Raw genomic sequence first — 18,506 nt, 5'->3', positions numbered from 1 at the left:
ATTCACAATCGTGTCCTTGTTTTGGAGTAGGTTTTCATTTATTTTTTTGCTCATGGCAGGCTTTGGAGATGTATAAAGATGACTGGAATAAGGTGTCAGAGCATGTGGGCAGCCGCACACAGGATGACTGTATTCTTCACTTCTTGCGGTTACCAATAGAGGACCCATACCTAGAGAACTCTGAAGCCTCAATGGGTCCTTTGGCCTATCAGCCGGTCCCCTTCAGCCAGTCAGGGAACCCTGTGATGAGCACTGTTGCTTTTCTGGCATCTGTGGTGGACTCTCGGGTGGCCTCTGCAGCAGCCAAAGCAGCTTTAGGTCAGACTTGGTATCGTTTTGCATGTGGTGATTTGAAGATTTGATGTTACTAAGAAAGAATGTTAATGTTACACAGTGCTCAGCATATATAAGTACACCCATCACAAATCTTTCTTTTAAATTAATCTTTTTAATAGGAAGCTATACAATATTGTATTTGTGCATATACACTATATTAGTCAGTACCGAAGCCAAATCTGGAGCTTATCTAACAAAATAACTTACGATAACCGTCCAAAACTAGTACACCCAACTTTAAATGTTAGAGAAAAATATTAAATACAAATTTTAAAATGAGGAAAAATCAAAAGAAGCAAAAAAATGTAAATATTTTGCAGAAATTTTGTAGGTTGTATTAGTTTTTTGTTTGCAATATTTTGCTTGAATTTAATTTAAAAAAAAATAATTATTTCTAAATATTTGTGGTGACAAACTTATTTTAATATAATGTATTTGTTTAATAAATCTGTTTTGTTTTTAAATTGCATCAAAATACATTGCCTATATTCACTGAGAAATGGATTCAATCTTTAAAATGGAGTGTACTCAATTATGCTGAGCACTGTGTATATATAGTTGAAGTCAGAATTATTAGCCCCCCTTTAAATTGTTTTTTTTTTCTTTCTTTTTAAAATATTTTCAAATTATTTTTAACACAGCAAGGGAATTTTCAAAGTATGTCTGATAATATTTTTGTTATTATTTACTGTCATCATGGCAAAGATAAAATAAATCAGTTATTAGAAATGGAATATTAAAACTATTATGTTTAGAAATGTGTTGAAGACATCTGTTCTCCTTTAAACAGAAATTAGGGAAAAAATAAACTGGGTGGCTAATAATTCAGGGGGGCAAAGAATCCTAACCCTAATTGTATTTATAGATAGATAATCTGTATTAATATGTATCTTTCAGAGGAATTCTCAAGAGCAAGAGAAGACGCCCCTTCAGAGTTTTTCAACGCTAACTTTCACAAAGCACCGAGAGTCAGACTTAATTTAGAACCAGCCTTTACACTCCAAACAGGCGGAGCTGCAGGACTCGATTCTGACCTTTCAGAAAAAAATGGTACTCATCTTACTTTTTTGTGCATGTGTGTTTTTATGTAAATGATCGAAACTCTCCCCAGAATTCTCATTTGAAATGCATTAAAAACCAGGTATATACTGCATGGTTAAATGTCATTAATCTGTTATCAACATTAAATCAACAGTTTACACAAAAATGAAAATTATCCTTTACTTACGCCTGTTAAAAACCTATCGAGTTTCTTTCTTATGTTGAATACAAAAGATATTTTGAAGAATGCTGGTGGATGATAAACATCAAATCAAATAGTAGTTTTTACTTACTTCAAAATATCTTCTTTTGTGTTCAAAAGAAGAAAGAAACTCATAAAGATTTGAAACCACATGAGGGTGAGTAAACAATGATGTCATTTTTGGGTTAACTATCATTTTAAGAGATAGGTCTTAAAGTCAATTCTTTTAGGGCTGCAGTTCTGCAAAGTTTTGCTCCAACCCTTATCAAACCCAGGTGACCCAACTAATCAAGGTGGTTAAGACTGATCTCTAATAGTAGGCTGTTTCTCAATTCCAAGAATGCAGAGAATGGACTCAAGGACTTGTAGAGAGCGGTCTTTAAGTTCAGGTTCAAATTATTAAAATCTTACAGCATTCATACAACAATTAATTTTTTTTCCCTTTTTACAATATATGCTACGCAAAAAGACTTTACAAATATACTTTGCACAATACAAATAAAATTACTTTTACGAATACGAATTTTAACGAATAAAGAGCCTTAATGTGTTTATGCCTTTATTAAGATTTTCATGTTAATATTTATTTTCATCGTCTCATTTAGGAAAACTCCAGAGATAAAGAAGTTCTAACTCAGAACTTTAATAATAAATCTTTGCACTCAAGTCTGCATCGATGCGTCCTTGATATCAAAAACACGTCCGGGAACTTTCATGCGTCCTCTGTTCTTGCTGTCTTGGAGTTTTGTAACTGAACTTTGGCAGTTGATGATGAAGTTACACGAAAACATGAGAACATAAACGGCCATTAAGAAATATCTGTAGTCTTGAAAACCTTGATTATTTGGATCAGATGTGTTTGATTATGTTGGAGCTAAACTGTGCAGAGCTGTGGTCCTCCAGGAATTGAGTTTGAGACTTATGTTTTAAGCGGACTGTAGATGGGAATATTATTTATGTAATTATAATTTTATTAATGAATTTATATATTTTTTTATGAAAAAAATAAAGGATTTAAACTTGGTGATTTAAGCTAAAGATTTTTAGTTTATATAAATGCTGTTCTTTTAAACCTTTTTATCAGAGTCCTGAAACAAAAGGTTTTCAGCAAAATGAAGTTCACCAAATTAGCATATTATAATGATTTCGGAATGATCACATGACCTCAAATTATGGTTTCTAATTTCACCATTTTAAATGAAAACATTAAACAATTTATTTTAATTCTTATTATATTGTACAATGTTATTGTTTGTTGCTGAGGGAATGGTTGTACTTAAATCATCCATTGGAGGGCAGTAAGTGGTAGAAGAACAATGTAATGCCAGTCATCATGTATGACCTCTATACTCCCTATACTACATAATGTGGTGTATAATTAACATTAGGATTTTGACTAATATATGGTTCTCTATTTTAAAAATATACATATTTTATTCTTTTTTCAAGATGGGGGTGGTATAGAAACGCTGAATACTGAATATGACCAGCATGAAAAGGTACACAACTCTTCTTCAGTAATCATTTTCTGCTGGTTTATTTTTTTTATTATTTATTTGTATTTCACAAATCCCAATGAAGCAAAGTGTGATTGTGACTGAGTCTGTATTGTCTGTTGTAGTTGGAGGGTGACAGCATTTTGGGAGAAAGAGATCGCGTGAAGAACGAGGAGAAAGAAGAGAGTGAAGGAGAGCGAGGAGACGAGAGCACAGCAGGTCAGAGGAGCTCAGATGCTCTGCATATTAAAACACTTTGCATTGATTCACCTTGATTTAACACGTTGCTGCTATATTATTCAATATTCACAGAAGTACATTTGATGTGACAGCTCGGGCACACTAAAGCTAAAAATAGTTTACTACTGACCTACTCAAACGGTGGTTGAATGCCAAATGTATTTAGAAAAAAAAACACAATAAATACAGAAATGTGAAAACGGCTGAGCCAGCTTCACTCACAAAGAAGTGAACTCCATGATTTATGCCTGTGAATTTAGCAACATAAACTACTAATCAGAAAATAGTACTTATTCAGATTAATTTTGTACCTTTTTTGAGGTCTTTGATGGTCACTAATGATGCATGTATTTGATCAAAAACATTTATAAAATTGTATAATTTAACATGTGAGAGAGTGCTAGAAAGAATACGCACTTTCTGCCTGTTGCTTACTAGAAAAAGTTTTAATGCATTGCAGACTAACCGTAACATACTAAATGTGCTTAACGTCAGCACATTGAGTTTAAAATAATGGCAACAAAAAGCCATGCACGCACAAGCGGTGGGATTTTTAATTTGCTATTGAAACCGCTGCCGAATGCTGCTTTCCCGTTGACATATGTGTTTCCTGTGGCCCCTGGGAAAATATCTTCATATTAAAGTGAGGCTACTGCTCGGCCCAGATTCATCTCCCGACTATTCCATCCAGGGGTTTCATCCAGCTTTAAAGTCATTTTTTAACATACTAGCTAAGTACACCCCTCACAGATCAATATTTTCAATGAATATTTTCTACAGAATGCTTTATAATGTTTGTGCATATACATTAGATTATTCACTACCAATGCAAAATTTGGAACTAATGTAACAAAATACACTAAAGATCACAGTCCAAAAAGTTGTACACTCAAATTAATAAGTTGGGGGAAAATATTAAGTAACATTTTAAAAACGGTAAAAAAATCTACAAAAACAATAAAAAACGAGTTGAAATGCTGTAGTTTGTATTTGCTTTGTTTGCAATAACTTATTTTAATTTAAATGTATATATCATTCTATCATTCTAAAAGATGTTTGGTGTATATATATATATATATATATATATATATATATATATATATATATATATATATATATATATATATATATATATATATATATATATATATATATATATGTGTGTGTGTGTGTGTGTGTGTGTGTGTGTGTGTGTATGTATGTGTTTATGTGTATATGTATATATGTATGTATGTATGTATGTATATTCACTATTAAGTTATCATAAAGTTTTAATCATTATTTAGAGTTTAAGTAGTGAAATATAATGGTATCAAATCTTGGCAGGTGAATGTTAAAATTACTTTGATTAAGCTTGAACTTGACTTAGCCTGAGAGTTAACCTGCTTCGGACCAGGCTAGTTTCCAAGCATAAGTTGCTAACTGAGTTAGAACTATCGTATGTTTGATTTTTGAAACCGAATCTGCCATTAATAAACCTGACTTGGCAAAATAGGCCTGGCTTTTTCTCTAAGCTCAGTTTGTAGAACAGCCCCCTGGTGTTCTTGGAAAGGGGTGTTTTGTTTTAGTTTGCTCTGTATAACGTGATAAACAAATAAAAAACCTTGAAAAAAATTAATAACATGGTAAATATCCATTTTTCTTCAAATACCCCGGAACATAATAACATTGGGTATACAGTTGAAGTCAGAATTATTAGCCCCACCATCCACCCTCCTTTATTTTTTTTTTTAAATAAATATTTCCCAAATTATGTTTTACAGAGCAAGGACATTTTCACAGTATGTCTGATAATATTTTTTCTTCTGGAAAAAGGCTTATTTATTTTATTTTGGCTAAAATAAAAGCAGTTTATAATTTTTTAAAAACCATTTTAAGTTCAAAGTTATTAGCCCCTTTAAGCTATAATTTGTTTCTATAGTCTACAGAGCAAACCATTGTTATACAATGTCTTGCCTAATTACCCTAACCTGCCTTGTTAGCCTAATTAACCCTGAAAAAATAAATAAATAGAGATAAAAAAAAAAAATTATAGAAGTGTCTTGAAAAATATCTAGTAAAATATTGTTTACTGTCATCATGGCAAAGACAAAAGAAATCCGTTATTAGAAATGAGTTATTAAAACTATTATGTTTAGAAATGTGTTAAAAATATCTGCTCTGCCAGAAATTGGGGAAAAAATAAACACGAGGATAATAATTCAGGGGGCTAATAATTCTGACTTCAACTGTATATCTATAGGTATTATGCAGAGCTAGTGTTTCTTCCCATACTGATAAACTTCAGGTGAACGGTTAATATGACTAATGTGACCATTTTATACGATTCCTTTTACATCATCATTGTTGTAATGTAATTAAAATACAATCAGTTAAATAGACTTTGGCATTCATTTAGTTGCTCAAGCGTAAAATGAGACAAAACTTTTACTCGCATGCGCCTGTCAGAATGGGCAGGCAAGCGCAGAAGCGCTATTGAATATACTGGGGTAAAATAAATGCTCATATTTTAAAGACATGGCAGGTAAAAGTTTAATTTATTGCAGTGCTTCTTGTACAATCTGAGACCCACTTTATACTGTATATCACATAGCCAATTGAGAAAACTAATTTTTAAAGAAAACAAACCTTAAACGTGTCGATTTTGTAATAGCATACTGTTCACCGGAATTGCTTAACCCAGGTTAATGACAATACCGCATATACCCTGTTGAAAGTTCTACAATAGCATTCAAGGCAAGCAAATCATAAGTATTATACTGTAATTAAAAATGAACAGTAATTCCTTACTACTGTGTGCGGTATAGTTGTGAAGATTTCCCCTTGTCTGTTTGTCTAGAGGAGAGTTTTGACATGAGCCTAACTCAAGGAGAAGGAGAGCAGATGAAGAGGAGGCTGGAGCTGGATGTGGTGGAGGGAAGTATTGCAACAGCAGCCGCAGCAGCACTGGCCTCAGCTGCAACCAAAGCAAAGGTGAATGTCAGACCTGTTTTCTTGTGATCAGTGAAGAGCCTGAAAAAAAAGTGACTGATCTGATCTCAATCTCCTTCCTCTTCTGTCCCTCTAGCACTTGGCAGCAGTAGAAGAGAGGAAGATCAAATCTCTGGTGGCTCTGTTGGTTGAGACTCAGATGAAAAAGCTGGAGATCAAACTGAGACATTTTGAAGAGCTGGAGACCATTATGGATCGGGAAAAAGAGGCTGTGAGTCAGTGTGCCTTTTTCATGAAAGATAATGGGAGAACTAGGAGCATTTTTCTTAATGCCGTGTCATCCAAATACTGAATTATAATATTGTATGTTGTTTATGCTAACTAATGCATGACTAGTTCAAATAAAGACAAGATATTTTAAAAAGAAGTCAAATAATTATAACTATGAATATAATAGTATTGCAATTGTAGTTCAGGGCTCGCAAAAATCCATCTAAACGCTGCCCGGTGGGCCAGGGGTATAAAGAAAATATCTTTCTATGTTTTTACATTGTTTCTCACAAAGTGGATAATTGATTATGATTGTATGATTGTGCTGTGCTGCTAATACGGCAGCAATAAATCGACTTGTTGATAATAAAGGATAAAAGCCGCAATATTATCAACTACCTCCCAAATAACGCAACATAGAGTTACTGTCAGTTTAATTGCTTGTTCTTTACTGAATGTGCAACACTAAAGCACACAAACACTCATCACTTACTCAGAGGTCACACTGAGACCAATGGCCCGTTTCCACTGAGTGGTACAGTATGGTACAGGTCACATTTACCAGGCTGACTCCATTTTCTGGAGTAACTACCTTTACAGTAAGTATAAGAACTTCATATTGTGAAAGAAAATGTTGGTCGTTCCACCCAATACTAGTTTATACTGTAAATGTATGTAATTGTATGTAAATAGTTTTAAATATAGGGGTACCTCAGGGATTTGTATTATCCCCTATTTTATTTTCTATTTGTTAATGAACTGCATTAATAGAAAGTGTTCGCACATATAATATTGTTTCATGTTTGCTAACACAACACTTAAACAGAAGAAGAAATTATTGCTAATGATCAATCAGGCAAATAAGATAACTGGTCACAAACAGCATTCGCTGCTGATTCTATTGGATTCCTTTATGGAAAAAACAGCAATTGTGATTTTTAGAGATAATACACATGCCCTTCACTTAGCTTTCGAAATGTTACGATCAAGACGCAGATTTAGATTTCCTAAATGCTGATAAAATTCATTTATCTTCATTGCAGTTGTTGTCTTAAATCGGTTCACTGTTTGAAGTGAATAGGATGATTGTCAAGAATGGTCTGTGGTCTGCAGTAATATGTATGGGGCTAATTTTATTTTAAATTTTTAACTTGGGTTGTTGTCTTGATGAGTGCTGCTATTGTGTGATTGTTGTGTGTATATAGTTGTTGTCTTAAATCCAGTGTTAAAGACAAATTTCCTTTCTGTGCAAATCAGAACAGACAAAAGTTTAAACTAAACTAATTTATATGATGAAAAACATAACATCAACTTAACCATAGCACTGGTGTATTGTTACACACCTTTTATTTACTCAAATTCCTAATTATTTAAGTTATGAAAGATCTTGTTGACTGTTAACTGCATTTTCAGTGTATTTAAATGTAATTTGATTTCTGTCTCTTGTAGCTTGAGCAGCAAAGACAGCAGTTACTCTCTGAGAGGCAGACCTTCCACCTGGAGCAGGTGAAATATGCAGAGCAGAAAGTGCGACAGAATGTGGAACAACAGCAGCCGCAGCAGCAAACTGGAGGCTCTCAGAGCAGCCCTACATTCAACCCTCTTCACCAAGGTACAGTTTATGTGCACTCACACATTGTATTAACTGGAAAAGAAGTCATCACACTGTCATAATTGCAGAAGAAAACATAAGAACATGCTTCGGGTGTCTGTCCACTGACTTAAAGCAGCACACTTTTTGATTGAGTTTTATTATATAAAAATAATTATATAATTATATGAGCGCAATGTTACCAAATTCTGTGAATCGTTACACCCCTATTCATAAGTAATTTAAAATAGGCAAATCAACCACAGTAAACATTTGCAATAAAGCATTATAAATTGTCTTCTAGTCACTCCACGGTCAGTCTTTGACAATTAATGGTATTCATGACGATAAAGCAACTGCAAAAAGTATCGACTACAAATATACACCTTGGTCCTACACCCTATGATGCTTTACCTGGTTTATCTGGAGGAACAGAACACATTCAAAGAAGCTTTGGCTACAGGTGTAAGACTAAAGCCTGGTTTATACATCTGCGTCGAGTGATCTGCGTGAATGTTTCTGGTACACTTCCGACACTCTAGATGGCAGTGAGGTGTTTTTGTTCCTCTGTGTCGAGTTTCTTCGCTGCTGTTTTGTTTTTTTCTGAACGCTACCTTAATGTACAACTGGCTCAAACTGGCTCATTTAGAGGCTGGAACCGAATTTCACCAAACCAGATGTACAACTTTTAATGCTGTGGGCATATTGCACTTTGCTCAACCCTAGTTTGAGTCACACCAGTCTACAGTATGATCTCATACAGTATTTCAATAAAGTAAAAAAATCAGCTTTTAAAAAAAAAAAATAGAAAAATCAAAAAATGTTGTCATTCAGCAGGACCTGGCCGGGTGCAATAATTTTTTTCACCTGATTTAAACCATCAATCGATGTAAACAGCACTTGATAAAGGTTAATATTGATAATAACATGGTTGTGTAGGTGCAGTTAAGCAGTTTGTTTTGATTTACGACCATTTTTACCTTTTCTCTTTGGCACTGTGGTTAAACATTGAGGTACTATATTTATAAATATGATATAGACCATTTTGAGGGATATAAACAAACACAATGGTACCAATGTATTTTCAGTTTTACATTTTTAATTTCTTTAGGTTTAGAGAATCCATAAAGAGCCACATATTGATAAATAACGTTATGATAGCTGTTTTAACATTAAGTGATGATTGAATTGTATCTTGTTATAGTCATGAAATAGCTTGATAACAAGCAGGAAATGTTCGTGGGTCAATGACAGGACCACATTGAAATGGTCTATAGTCATGTATGCAAATAGTATATCATGGCCAAGAGATTGGATCTATTGTGTCTACTAGAATATTTAGTCAAATTAATTTAAATGAATTTAGCACTTTATAATTTTAACTCAATAATTAAAATTATACTGTCTAATAACCACATTTAATGACTGTAGAATATGACTGACAGTGAATGAGTAGAGAGGCATGATTTTACCAGCATTCCCATGACAGCACAGTAGCCTACTACAAGTAGCATAAACAAGTATAATACATAGAAATGTCCTGTCGGCACGTTATTTGAGGCTTTGCTTTTTTTGGTGACTCCTGTGCAGTTCATGCTTAGATAAGTAGGCGTACATAAGCAGAATATCAACAGAGTGGATAGAATTTTGAACTGTGGTTCTGCTCTTGCTGTTTAGTTGTGCTGCATTGCGCACGCCATTGAAATGAATAGGCTTTATAGGGCAGCTCCTTCCATGTCTGGTGTAAAAGTCACGTTACACTTTGCAGTGACAGTAGGTAGAGGGAGAGTGAAACCAGCACACTTAATGCTACTCACATTTTGCCCATTTTTCTCTTTTTCTCTCGAAAACCAAATATGCCAATTTTTATTTAATAATTTTTAGTCTCCAATTTAAAACCATAAGCTTGTAACATGTTTTCCAGTGAAAAATATATTCATGTTTGGGCTGTTTAAATACATTATTTTTCTTTTCTTTTTTTTCTTTGCAGTGCAAAAATTGCTCGTGTCGATACTACCCTGTATTTTTTTCATATCAGTTGTATGTATTAATAAAACATAAGATTTTAAAATAAAGATGCGTTTAGGAGACCAAATCTCAGAAATAGGCTGGAATTTTTGAAGGAGTTTACAGATTTTTATCTGCAGCTTTTATCGGACATTATACTTTAACGTTGTTAATACACAAACAAGAACTAGGAGCACCTCAAGGAATCTTTTTATCAGTTACTATATTTATTATCAAAATCAATAGCATCACAAAAGCAATCTGCTACATAGGCCCATTAATGTAAAGAATTGAGCAGAAAATTGTACTGGGAATTAACCAAATTGAATCCTGGTCAGTATCAAATGGTTTAATTTGTTCAAAAATGGTATTCATGCAGTTTTTTTCATTTCATCATTTTGATCAAGAAATATGGATGCAGAACCTCTCAAAATAGTGAAAGAAAACATTTTTTGCATTCAAACTGAATAATAAATTTAACTTTATGAAGAATAAAAAAAAATATCACGTTTTAATATCATGATTATTCTAAAGCAGGGTCACTAAACTTAATCCTGATGAGCCGGTATCCTATAAAGATTAACTTGCCTTAACACACCTGTATGAACGTTACAAATATACCTTGATTAGCTTGTTCAGGTGTGTGCTAAACTGTGCAGGACTGAATTTGATTACCCCAATCTAAAATGTTTAGCAAAGACAAAATAGGGTGCAGAAATGTCTGTACTTTCATATGTCTATAAGACAATTGTATGCTCACAAAAGCATTGTTAAAGCATAATGTATGGTTCATTGAGGAAGTCATATGTTTGATCTTTGAATACAGTGCATCATTAGGGTTTGTGTTAATCAATTCTGTGAGAAATGTGTTGAGTATTTTAGTCATTTTTAACACCGTTAAACCAAATTCAATTTTAGAATTTTTTGAAAAAATGAATTGTAAAACCCTTCATATAATCTAACTGCTGTGTACATTTTCTCACCATGAAAACAGCCATAGAAACTAACATAGCCTTAAACATTCAAAAAACAAATCAGCGCAAATATGCTGTTTTTACTAAGAAAGAGCTCATAGAACACTGAAAATTAAGCTTGTGGTTAAATTTATGCAATAAACTATTTATTCAAACAAGTAAAATGACTCATTTGAGGCTTTCTGAACTACAAGACTTAATGGATTCAAAATTCATAACAATAATTATAAATAGTAAATGTATACTGCATAAAGTGAAACTCAAACTATAAAAATACTCACTCCGATTGTAGTATATAACTTGTATGTCTCAAATGATAAAAAGTATGTAAAATGCAGTGGTAATATTGTGATTTTTGTGTCCATCCCTCAGGTCGTCCAGTGGGCAGCACTGGACAGATGATGGCCACTCGACACCCTGGAGCGCCCAATGGCATGTGTGAATAACACACGTCCCCATTTAAATACTGTGCTCAGAAACTGTTGAATGCAGCTGCTTTTCATTTTCTGTCTGAACTCAGCCGTCCTCACCGAGGGTTAGGTCTTCACCGCCTTAAAATCCAAGCTCAGCAAGATCACATGAAGGATTTAGTCACCTCATGTACAAGTGACCCATGTTCACCTCTACAGTTACTGTTGTTCTGTGCATATTTAATATTTTTTAAGCATTCATGGCTTTTACATCGCCATATCTGTCTGTACTTAATGTTTGTAGATCTGTTTTGTATTGCCACCAAATCCTAAAACATTTTGTGGCTGAATAAATCTTTTATGTTATATCTCCTTGAGTGAGCTTGTCTGTTTTTAGAAGGTTTGCTGTATCGTATTTTTGTTTAGAAGCTTATTCTCTGACACGTTTAAACATTTAATCAGTAGCAGTAATCTATCTGACGATTTTGCTGCAGTCCACTGCTATTGACTATGAAGGAATCAGAGCTGCACCGTCCCTTCATCTGTCCCAGATGTATTTTTAGCAGCTTTAATTTTTAAAAAGAAACTCTTAGATCGCAGGTCAATCTGGCGCACAAGGTTGTGGAGAGTTTTTTAAAAAGCTCTTTTTCATACTTGTGAATAAATGGACATGGGAGCTGTGGAGCTCATAAAATGATTTGAAAGCGATGAGCTGCAGAGAGAGATTTTTAATGGGCAGCTTTAATTTGCTTTGTTCTGAGAAAGTGTCATAAGTTTGGAGCTACATGATAAGTGAATAATCATTATTGTATGAGGAACTGTTCCTTTAAATTTCTTAATATAAACTTTGGCTTTTTAAATGCATAAGTTTCTAAAAAATGTAAGTAGTAGATAAAAAATATAACTTTGGCAAATAACAACAATGTTAAGTGTGTATTTTAGTTACAGAAATGAAAAAAAAAGTGATGAATAAATACCGAACATTTTTTAGGTATACCTTACTAGTACCAGATTGGACCCCCTTTTTCCTTTGGAACTGCTTTAATCCTTCATGGCATAAATTCAATAAGGTGCTGGAAATATTCCTCAGAGATTTTGCTCCTTTTTGACATAATAGCATCATGCAGTTGCTGCAGATTTGTCAATTTATTAATTATTTGAGTACTGTAAACTCATTGCCATGTTCAAGAAACCAGGCTGAGATGATTTGCGCTTTATGACATGGAGCGTTATCCTGCTGGAAGAAGCCATCAGAAGATGTTTACACTAAAGGGATGGACATGGTCAGCAACCATACTCAAGTAGGCTGTGGCATTGACACAATGCTCAAGTGGTAATAATGGGTCCAAAGTATGCCAAGAAAATTTCTCCCACACCATTACACCACCAGCAGCCTGAACTGTTGATACAAGGCAGGATGGATCCATTCTTTCATGTTGTTGATGCTGAATATTTTCTATTTTTCGTACTATTCTCTGTAAACCCGAGAGATGGTTGTGCGTGAAGTTCCTAGCCCGTCTGGCACCAACAACCGTACCACATTCAAAGTCACTTAAATCACCTTTCTTCCTCATTCTGATGCTCAGTTTGAATTGCGGCTGCAGTTGCTGCCATGTGATTGGCTGCTAAGAAATTAGCATTAACGAGCAGTTGGACAGGTGTACCTATTAAAGTGACTGTGAGTGTATTAAAATTTGTTTTACTTTAATAAACTTGAATATCATTAACATCAAAGCTTAATTATTAATGAAACCAGCACATGCAGTTGAAGTCAGAATTATTAGCCCTCTTTGAATTTTTTTTTTCTTTTTTAAATATTTTACAAATGATGTTTAACAGAGCAAGGGCATTTTCACAGTATCTACAATATAATTTTTTCTTTCAGAGAAAGTCTGTTTTATTTTGGCTAGAATAAAAGTAGTTTTTTATTTTTTTAGAAAAAACATTTTAAGGTCAAAATTATTAGCCCCTTTAAGCTATATATTTTTTCAATAGTCTACAGAACAAAGCATCGATATACAATAACTTGCCTAATTACCCTAACCTGCATGGTTAACCAAATTAATCTAGTCAAGCCTTTAAATGTCACTTTAAGCTGTATAGAAGTGTCTTTAAAAATTAAGTCAAATATGATTTGCAGTTATCATGGCGAAAACAAAATAAATCAGTTATTAGAAATAAGTTAATAAAACTATTATGTTTAGATATGTGTTTAAAAAAAAATCTTCTCTCCGTTAAACAGAAATTAGAGAAAAAAATAAACAGGGGGTCTAATAATTCAGGGGGGCTAATAATTCTGACTTCAACTGTACATAGTTTTATTTAGGGTAACAAAACTTTTGAAATGAAATTTCCCAAATTGTGATATTTATTGTTATTAATATTATTATCAACATCATGTGATTTATTATCATTTTATTACAGTTATTATTTTAATCAGATGTAACGTTTGATGTTTAAAAATTGTTATATTCGGGTCATTTTGGAATGTGGTATGTACGGATAACATTTATAGTAGTGTCTAAAATGTGGTAAAATATATTTGGTCTTACTCAGAATTAGAAGCCAACAAATGCAGGGTAAATGTATCGTTTCTTTGGAACCTTTTAAGAGTAATATTTACGTTTTGCTAGAAATAAATATGCAGGATTAATAGCTTACACTTTTACTTTTTTAAGCCTTCTTCAGTTATTCGAAGACATTTAATTAAAACACTGAATTCTTTCCATCTATGTTTGAGGGAAATAAATCTCTGAATAAAAAAGAGATATATAAAATTATGGGATTCAGCTGATGAATATTAAAGACATTTTTGGAACCAGACAGAATGGGTTAATAAAACATATGAAACGTTTATTTAAATACTCATTCAGAAGCAACTGTTACTGTCTAGTACGGTTCCATCTTACTTCAAGACAAATAAACAAAGCCCTTATGTGGGTACTGGCTTCTGTGGGTGACCCAATTTTGGACGCTTTGTTTGGATGAACTGCCTGCAAGATGTTTTGTATCTCATCCAAAGAGGTTACAAGAAGTTATTTATAATGAAAATGTTTCTGTTTCTATATTAGGTTTAAAGTGAATATCTCTGCATTGAGGGACAGTAAATAAAAGATACCAACCCCGATGATTGACTTTTTCAATGTTTGTCACACACGACAAATATTCAGTCAGTAACGAGGCGCATGCGCAGATGACTTTACATGAACCGTGAGTTCGACTGGCACATAAAACTAGTTGTGGGCAGTGCGCGCGAATTGTGCGACCGAGATACCGCAGTCCATGGTGTTGTGCAAATAGTACCGAATCTCTCCGCTTCTAAGCGGACTCTTAATACTGACTACAAATAAGACACATGTAACCGTCTTAGCATCTTCTTGAAGTTGGATAAGAGATGACGGATCCCTAGCGACGCATAAGGTGGTCTGAATCTCGACCAAAGAGGAATAACATCTGAAGACAACATCCGAAGTTGGCAGGACACCGCGCGCTTCGTTACGCCTTCGATTTTTAGGAGATATCTGTTCAGGATTATTGCCTAGATTCTTCTCAATATCTGCCGTATGACTTTACCTTTAACAGAAGATTGAGCTGGTTTAGTTTAAGTGTTTTTAAAGACAGTTAGTGTCATGATGAACTCTAGGCGCACGTTGTTTTCAGCAGGTTGGGAGTCGATGGTGCTGTCCAGCGTCCTGCTTCTTCACATTATTGCGCTGTGTGTGAATGGTGAGTACACATATGAGCTATATCATTACAGTAGGCAGAATGTCTAAACCTTTGACATGTTCATTTAACTGAATGTCTAAACCTTCTTGCCTGTTCATTTAACTGACTTTCTTTCTATTGTTTTGTGGTCGTATGTTAATTTTTTTGTTTTTTTAAACAAAACAAAGCAACAAAAAAAGGCATAAATTGTGCATAAACTTAAAAACATTTTAAACAAAAATGCATAAAAAATTGTTCTTATAGGATCTACCTGTAATTGAGTCTTCACCTCTAAATGTCACCCTACGATATTTTTATGTGCATTAGGTTTAAGAACTATTTAATTCAAATGGTAGGCCTACTTAAATTAAGACAATTAAAAAAATGTTGATTTTCTTCATTTTATTGCCATTTTATTGTGAATATTTGAATTGAATTTGATACTTGTAAATGTGATAAATTAGACATTTTTCCGAGGTTATTGAAAAATCTAAAAATATGGACGATTTGGTTCAACGAACTGTAATGCACATCTTAGACAGCAGGGCGCTGTATTCTGTGCTCTTGATCTATAGGGACGAGCCTTTAAGTGGTTAGTTGACCCAAAAGTTAAAATTTAATCAATATTTACTCACCAAGTGTTTCCAAACCTTCATGAGTTTCTTTCTTCTGTCGAACACACACACAAAAAAGGTATTCAAAAGAAACTTCCGTTGTAGGGAAATCTAACTATAATAAGTTCTCCAACTCTCTTCAAAATATCTTCTTTTGTGTTTAGTAGAAGAAAGGATCTCATAAAAGTTAGAAACAAGTTAAGGGTGATCAATGGTGAGAGAAAGTTTATTTTGGGGTGAACCATTGCTTTAAATATATATAACATAAATCAGTAGAAAATTTAGGTTGTAACTGTAGATTTTGAATTATGGCTGCCCCATCATCATTTAAACAAGAGTAATATATTATAATAATGTATGTACGAACACATCAGGAAGTAGTTTTAAACATGCCAGGTAGAGTTACATTTTGAATTCATGTTCGCTTTTTACTTTCATTTTCAAATTTGCAGTGTACTTAAGCGTATTCACGTTTTTTAAATCCCACGATGATTTGTGCAAATAATGGCAGTGACTTAATTTAAGCACTCAGAGAATTGTTTTACATAACTGGGTACAATTCTCAAGCACCATTATTCTCCCCAAAGTTCAGCTGTCGAATATTAAAACAGTCTTTCCCTATTAATATTACAGATGTCTGTTGGCTATGGAATACAAAGAGAAAGTAATTAGAAGAAACACCATGAACTAATGTAAAAGCCATGTTAAAATGCCAAGCCTAATATTATTTCCATAATGAATATTAAAGCAGTGTTAAAATTTATTTTGTTTTCACTTATATGGATCATTTGTAGCAGATCTGTAGCAAAAACCACTTTATTTGAATTAACCATATTATTTTAAGTTTCCCAAAGTTTTAAACCCATCAAATATTCTACCCATTAATACAAATCTATTTAGCCTGTTTGAGAAAAAAAAAAGAAGATTGGCCTATATTGAGCACACATTTTACAAGACATTATATTTGTCAGTGTTGCTCAGGGTCTGTTGTGCATCATATCATGGTTTTGTCAGTCATCTCTTTTAATGCAATCATATTTCTGTAAAAACCAAAGCAATAGTGAGATCTACAATAGTAAGCTTATTTTACATGCATAGAGATGTCAGCTTCTGCCATATTTTCTTTTGAAAGAGCAAATGCAAATCTTAAAGATATCAAAATTAGTGCTATTATTCAGTCATTTATTTAATTCAGGGTTTTTATTATAACCTATCTGTGTAATTTGACATTTCAATTTCACAAAGAATTATAAATTGTAAAGACCCATTTGTCGTTTAATTTTAGTGGTTTATTTTGGCATTAGTAAAGCCTTACATCCTGCATGAAATATATGTTATTTTGGATAAACTTGCAGTGACATAAATGAAGTTTAGGTGTCATTTGTTGATTTGTCTTTTTAATATGCTCTTGAGGGCAGCACAGTGGCACAGCGGGTAGCAAGTTTGCCTCACAGCATGAAGGTCGCTGGTTCGAGCCTCGGCTGCGTCGGTTGGCATTTCTGTGTGGAACTTGCTTGTTCACCCCATGTTCATGTGGGCTTTCTCTGGGTGCTCCAGTTTACCCCACAAGTCCAAAGATGTATGGTATAGGTGTGGTATAGGTGAATTGGGTAGGCTAAATTGCCTGTCGTGTATGAGTGTGTTTAAATGTTTCCCAGTGGTGGGTTAGAGTTGAAGGGCATCCACTGCGTAAAACATATGTTGGATAAGTTGGTGGTTCATTCCACTGTGGCAACCCCAGATTAATAAATGGACTGAGCCAAAAGGAAAATTAATAAATGAATGAACATGCACTTTTAAGAATATAAGCCCAGGCAGCTGTACATGTTTATGTGACATTATAGCCCCTTAACACATACAGACCCTATATCATGTATCATGTGTGAACAGGCTCTATTTGAAAATACCGGTAAATTTGTTCCCTGCAATTTTCCGTAAAGAAATGTTTAAGGTAATTTACCGGAATGCTGTGCTGTGTGAACACAGAAGAAAAATTGCTGGAAAGAGTGCATTCTCGATTAGAACGTGCTGTCATGAAACGTCCATTCCAGACAACCAGTACACTCAGACGCATTCACATCGAGTCAGTCCTCGCTGCAGCCTGCAGCTTGATGACGTAGTTGACCAGGTTCGTTACATAGTTGACGATCGCCTACACCTCCCCCTACCCTAAACCAAACTGTCACAGTAGCATTGACGTTACCTTAGTGGGCGGTACAAGGTCTGTTACATAGTTGACGATCGCCTACACCTCTCCCTATCCTAAACCCAACCGTCACAGTAGCATGGGCGTTACCTAAGTGGGCGGTAAAGGTCAGTTACATAGTTGACGATCGCCTACACCTCTCCCTACCCTAAACCCAACCGTCACAGTAGTATGGGCGTTACAATTTCTGCTACATAGTTGATGATTGCCTACACCTCCCCCTACCATAAACCTATCCATCACAGTAGCATGGGCGTTACCTTAGTGGGCGGAACAAGGTCTGCTACATAGTTGACAATTGCCTATGTCATCAAGCTGCGAGCTGCAGCAAGGACATCTTGTTCACACCCACACTATTTATGAAAATAAAAGCCTTTGAATATTTTTCCAGACACATTCAGCTGCTAGATGTTAGTCAGATAACATTTCTATGTTCCTTCTTAATGCCGACTATGTAAAAAATTTGCAATATAATGCTTGTGA

General features: G+C 34.2%; 2 protein-coding genes across 10 annotated transcripts in view; both read left to right on the top strand.

Annotated features, from left to right (window-relative positions):
• Positions 1-11,868, top strand: part of smarcc1b (SWI/SNF related BAF chromatin remodeling complex subunit C1b) — a 36,974-nt gene extending 25,106 nt beyond the window's left edge. Inside the window, 8 exon segments of one of the 2 annotated variants that reach the window (NM_001089367.1) lie at positions 60-318; positions 1,234-1,386; positions 3,029-3,078; positions 3,201-3,294; positions 6,155-6,288; positions 6,383-6,517; positions 7,966-8,128; positions 11,461-11,868. In NM_001089367.1, the coding sequence (NP_001082836.1) occupies positions 60-318; positions 1,234-1,386; positions 3,029-3,078; positions 3,201-3,294; positions 6,155-6,288; positions 6,383-6,517; positions 7,966-8,128; positions 11,461-11,534 (1,062 nt within the window). In that variant the 3' untranslated portion in view covers positions 11,535-11,868. 2 annotated transcript variants of the gene reach the window in all.
• A 2,875-nt stretch (positions 11,869-14,743) lies between these two features.
• Positions 14,744-18,506, top strand: part of cspg5b (chondroitin sulfate proteoglycan 5b) — a 63,347-nt gene continuing 59,584 nt past the window's right edge. For 7 of the 8 annotated variants that reach the window (XM_005159516.5, XM_005159515.5, XM_009294162.4 and 4 more), the window contains exon 1: positions 14,744-15,224. In XM_005159516.5, the coding sequence (XP_005159573.2) occupies positions 15,128-15,224 (97 nt within the window). In that variant the 5' untranslated portion in view covers positions 14,744-15,127. The remainder of the gene's footprint in view (positions 15,225-18,506) is intronic. The other variant, NM_001044892.1, reaches the window with a different exon arrangement.

The sequence above is a fragment of the Danio rerio genome, chromosome 19 (assembly GCF_049306965.1).
Source record: "Danio rerio strain Tuebingen ecotype United States chromosome 19, GRCz12tu, whole genome shotgun sequence".
Lineage (NCBI taxonomy): Eukaryota > Metazoa > Chordata > Actinopteri > Cypriniformes > Danionidae > Danio > Danio rerio.
The sequence above is the reverse complement of the archived record's forward strand: the minus strand, read 5'-3'. Positions and strand labels throughout refer to the sequence as shown.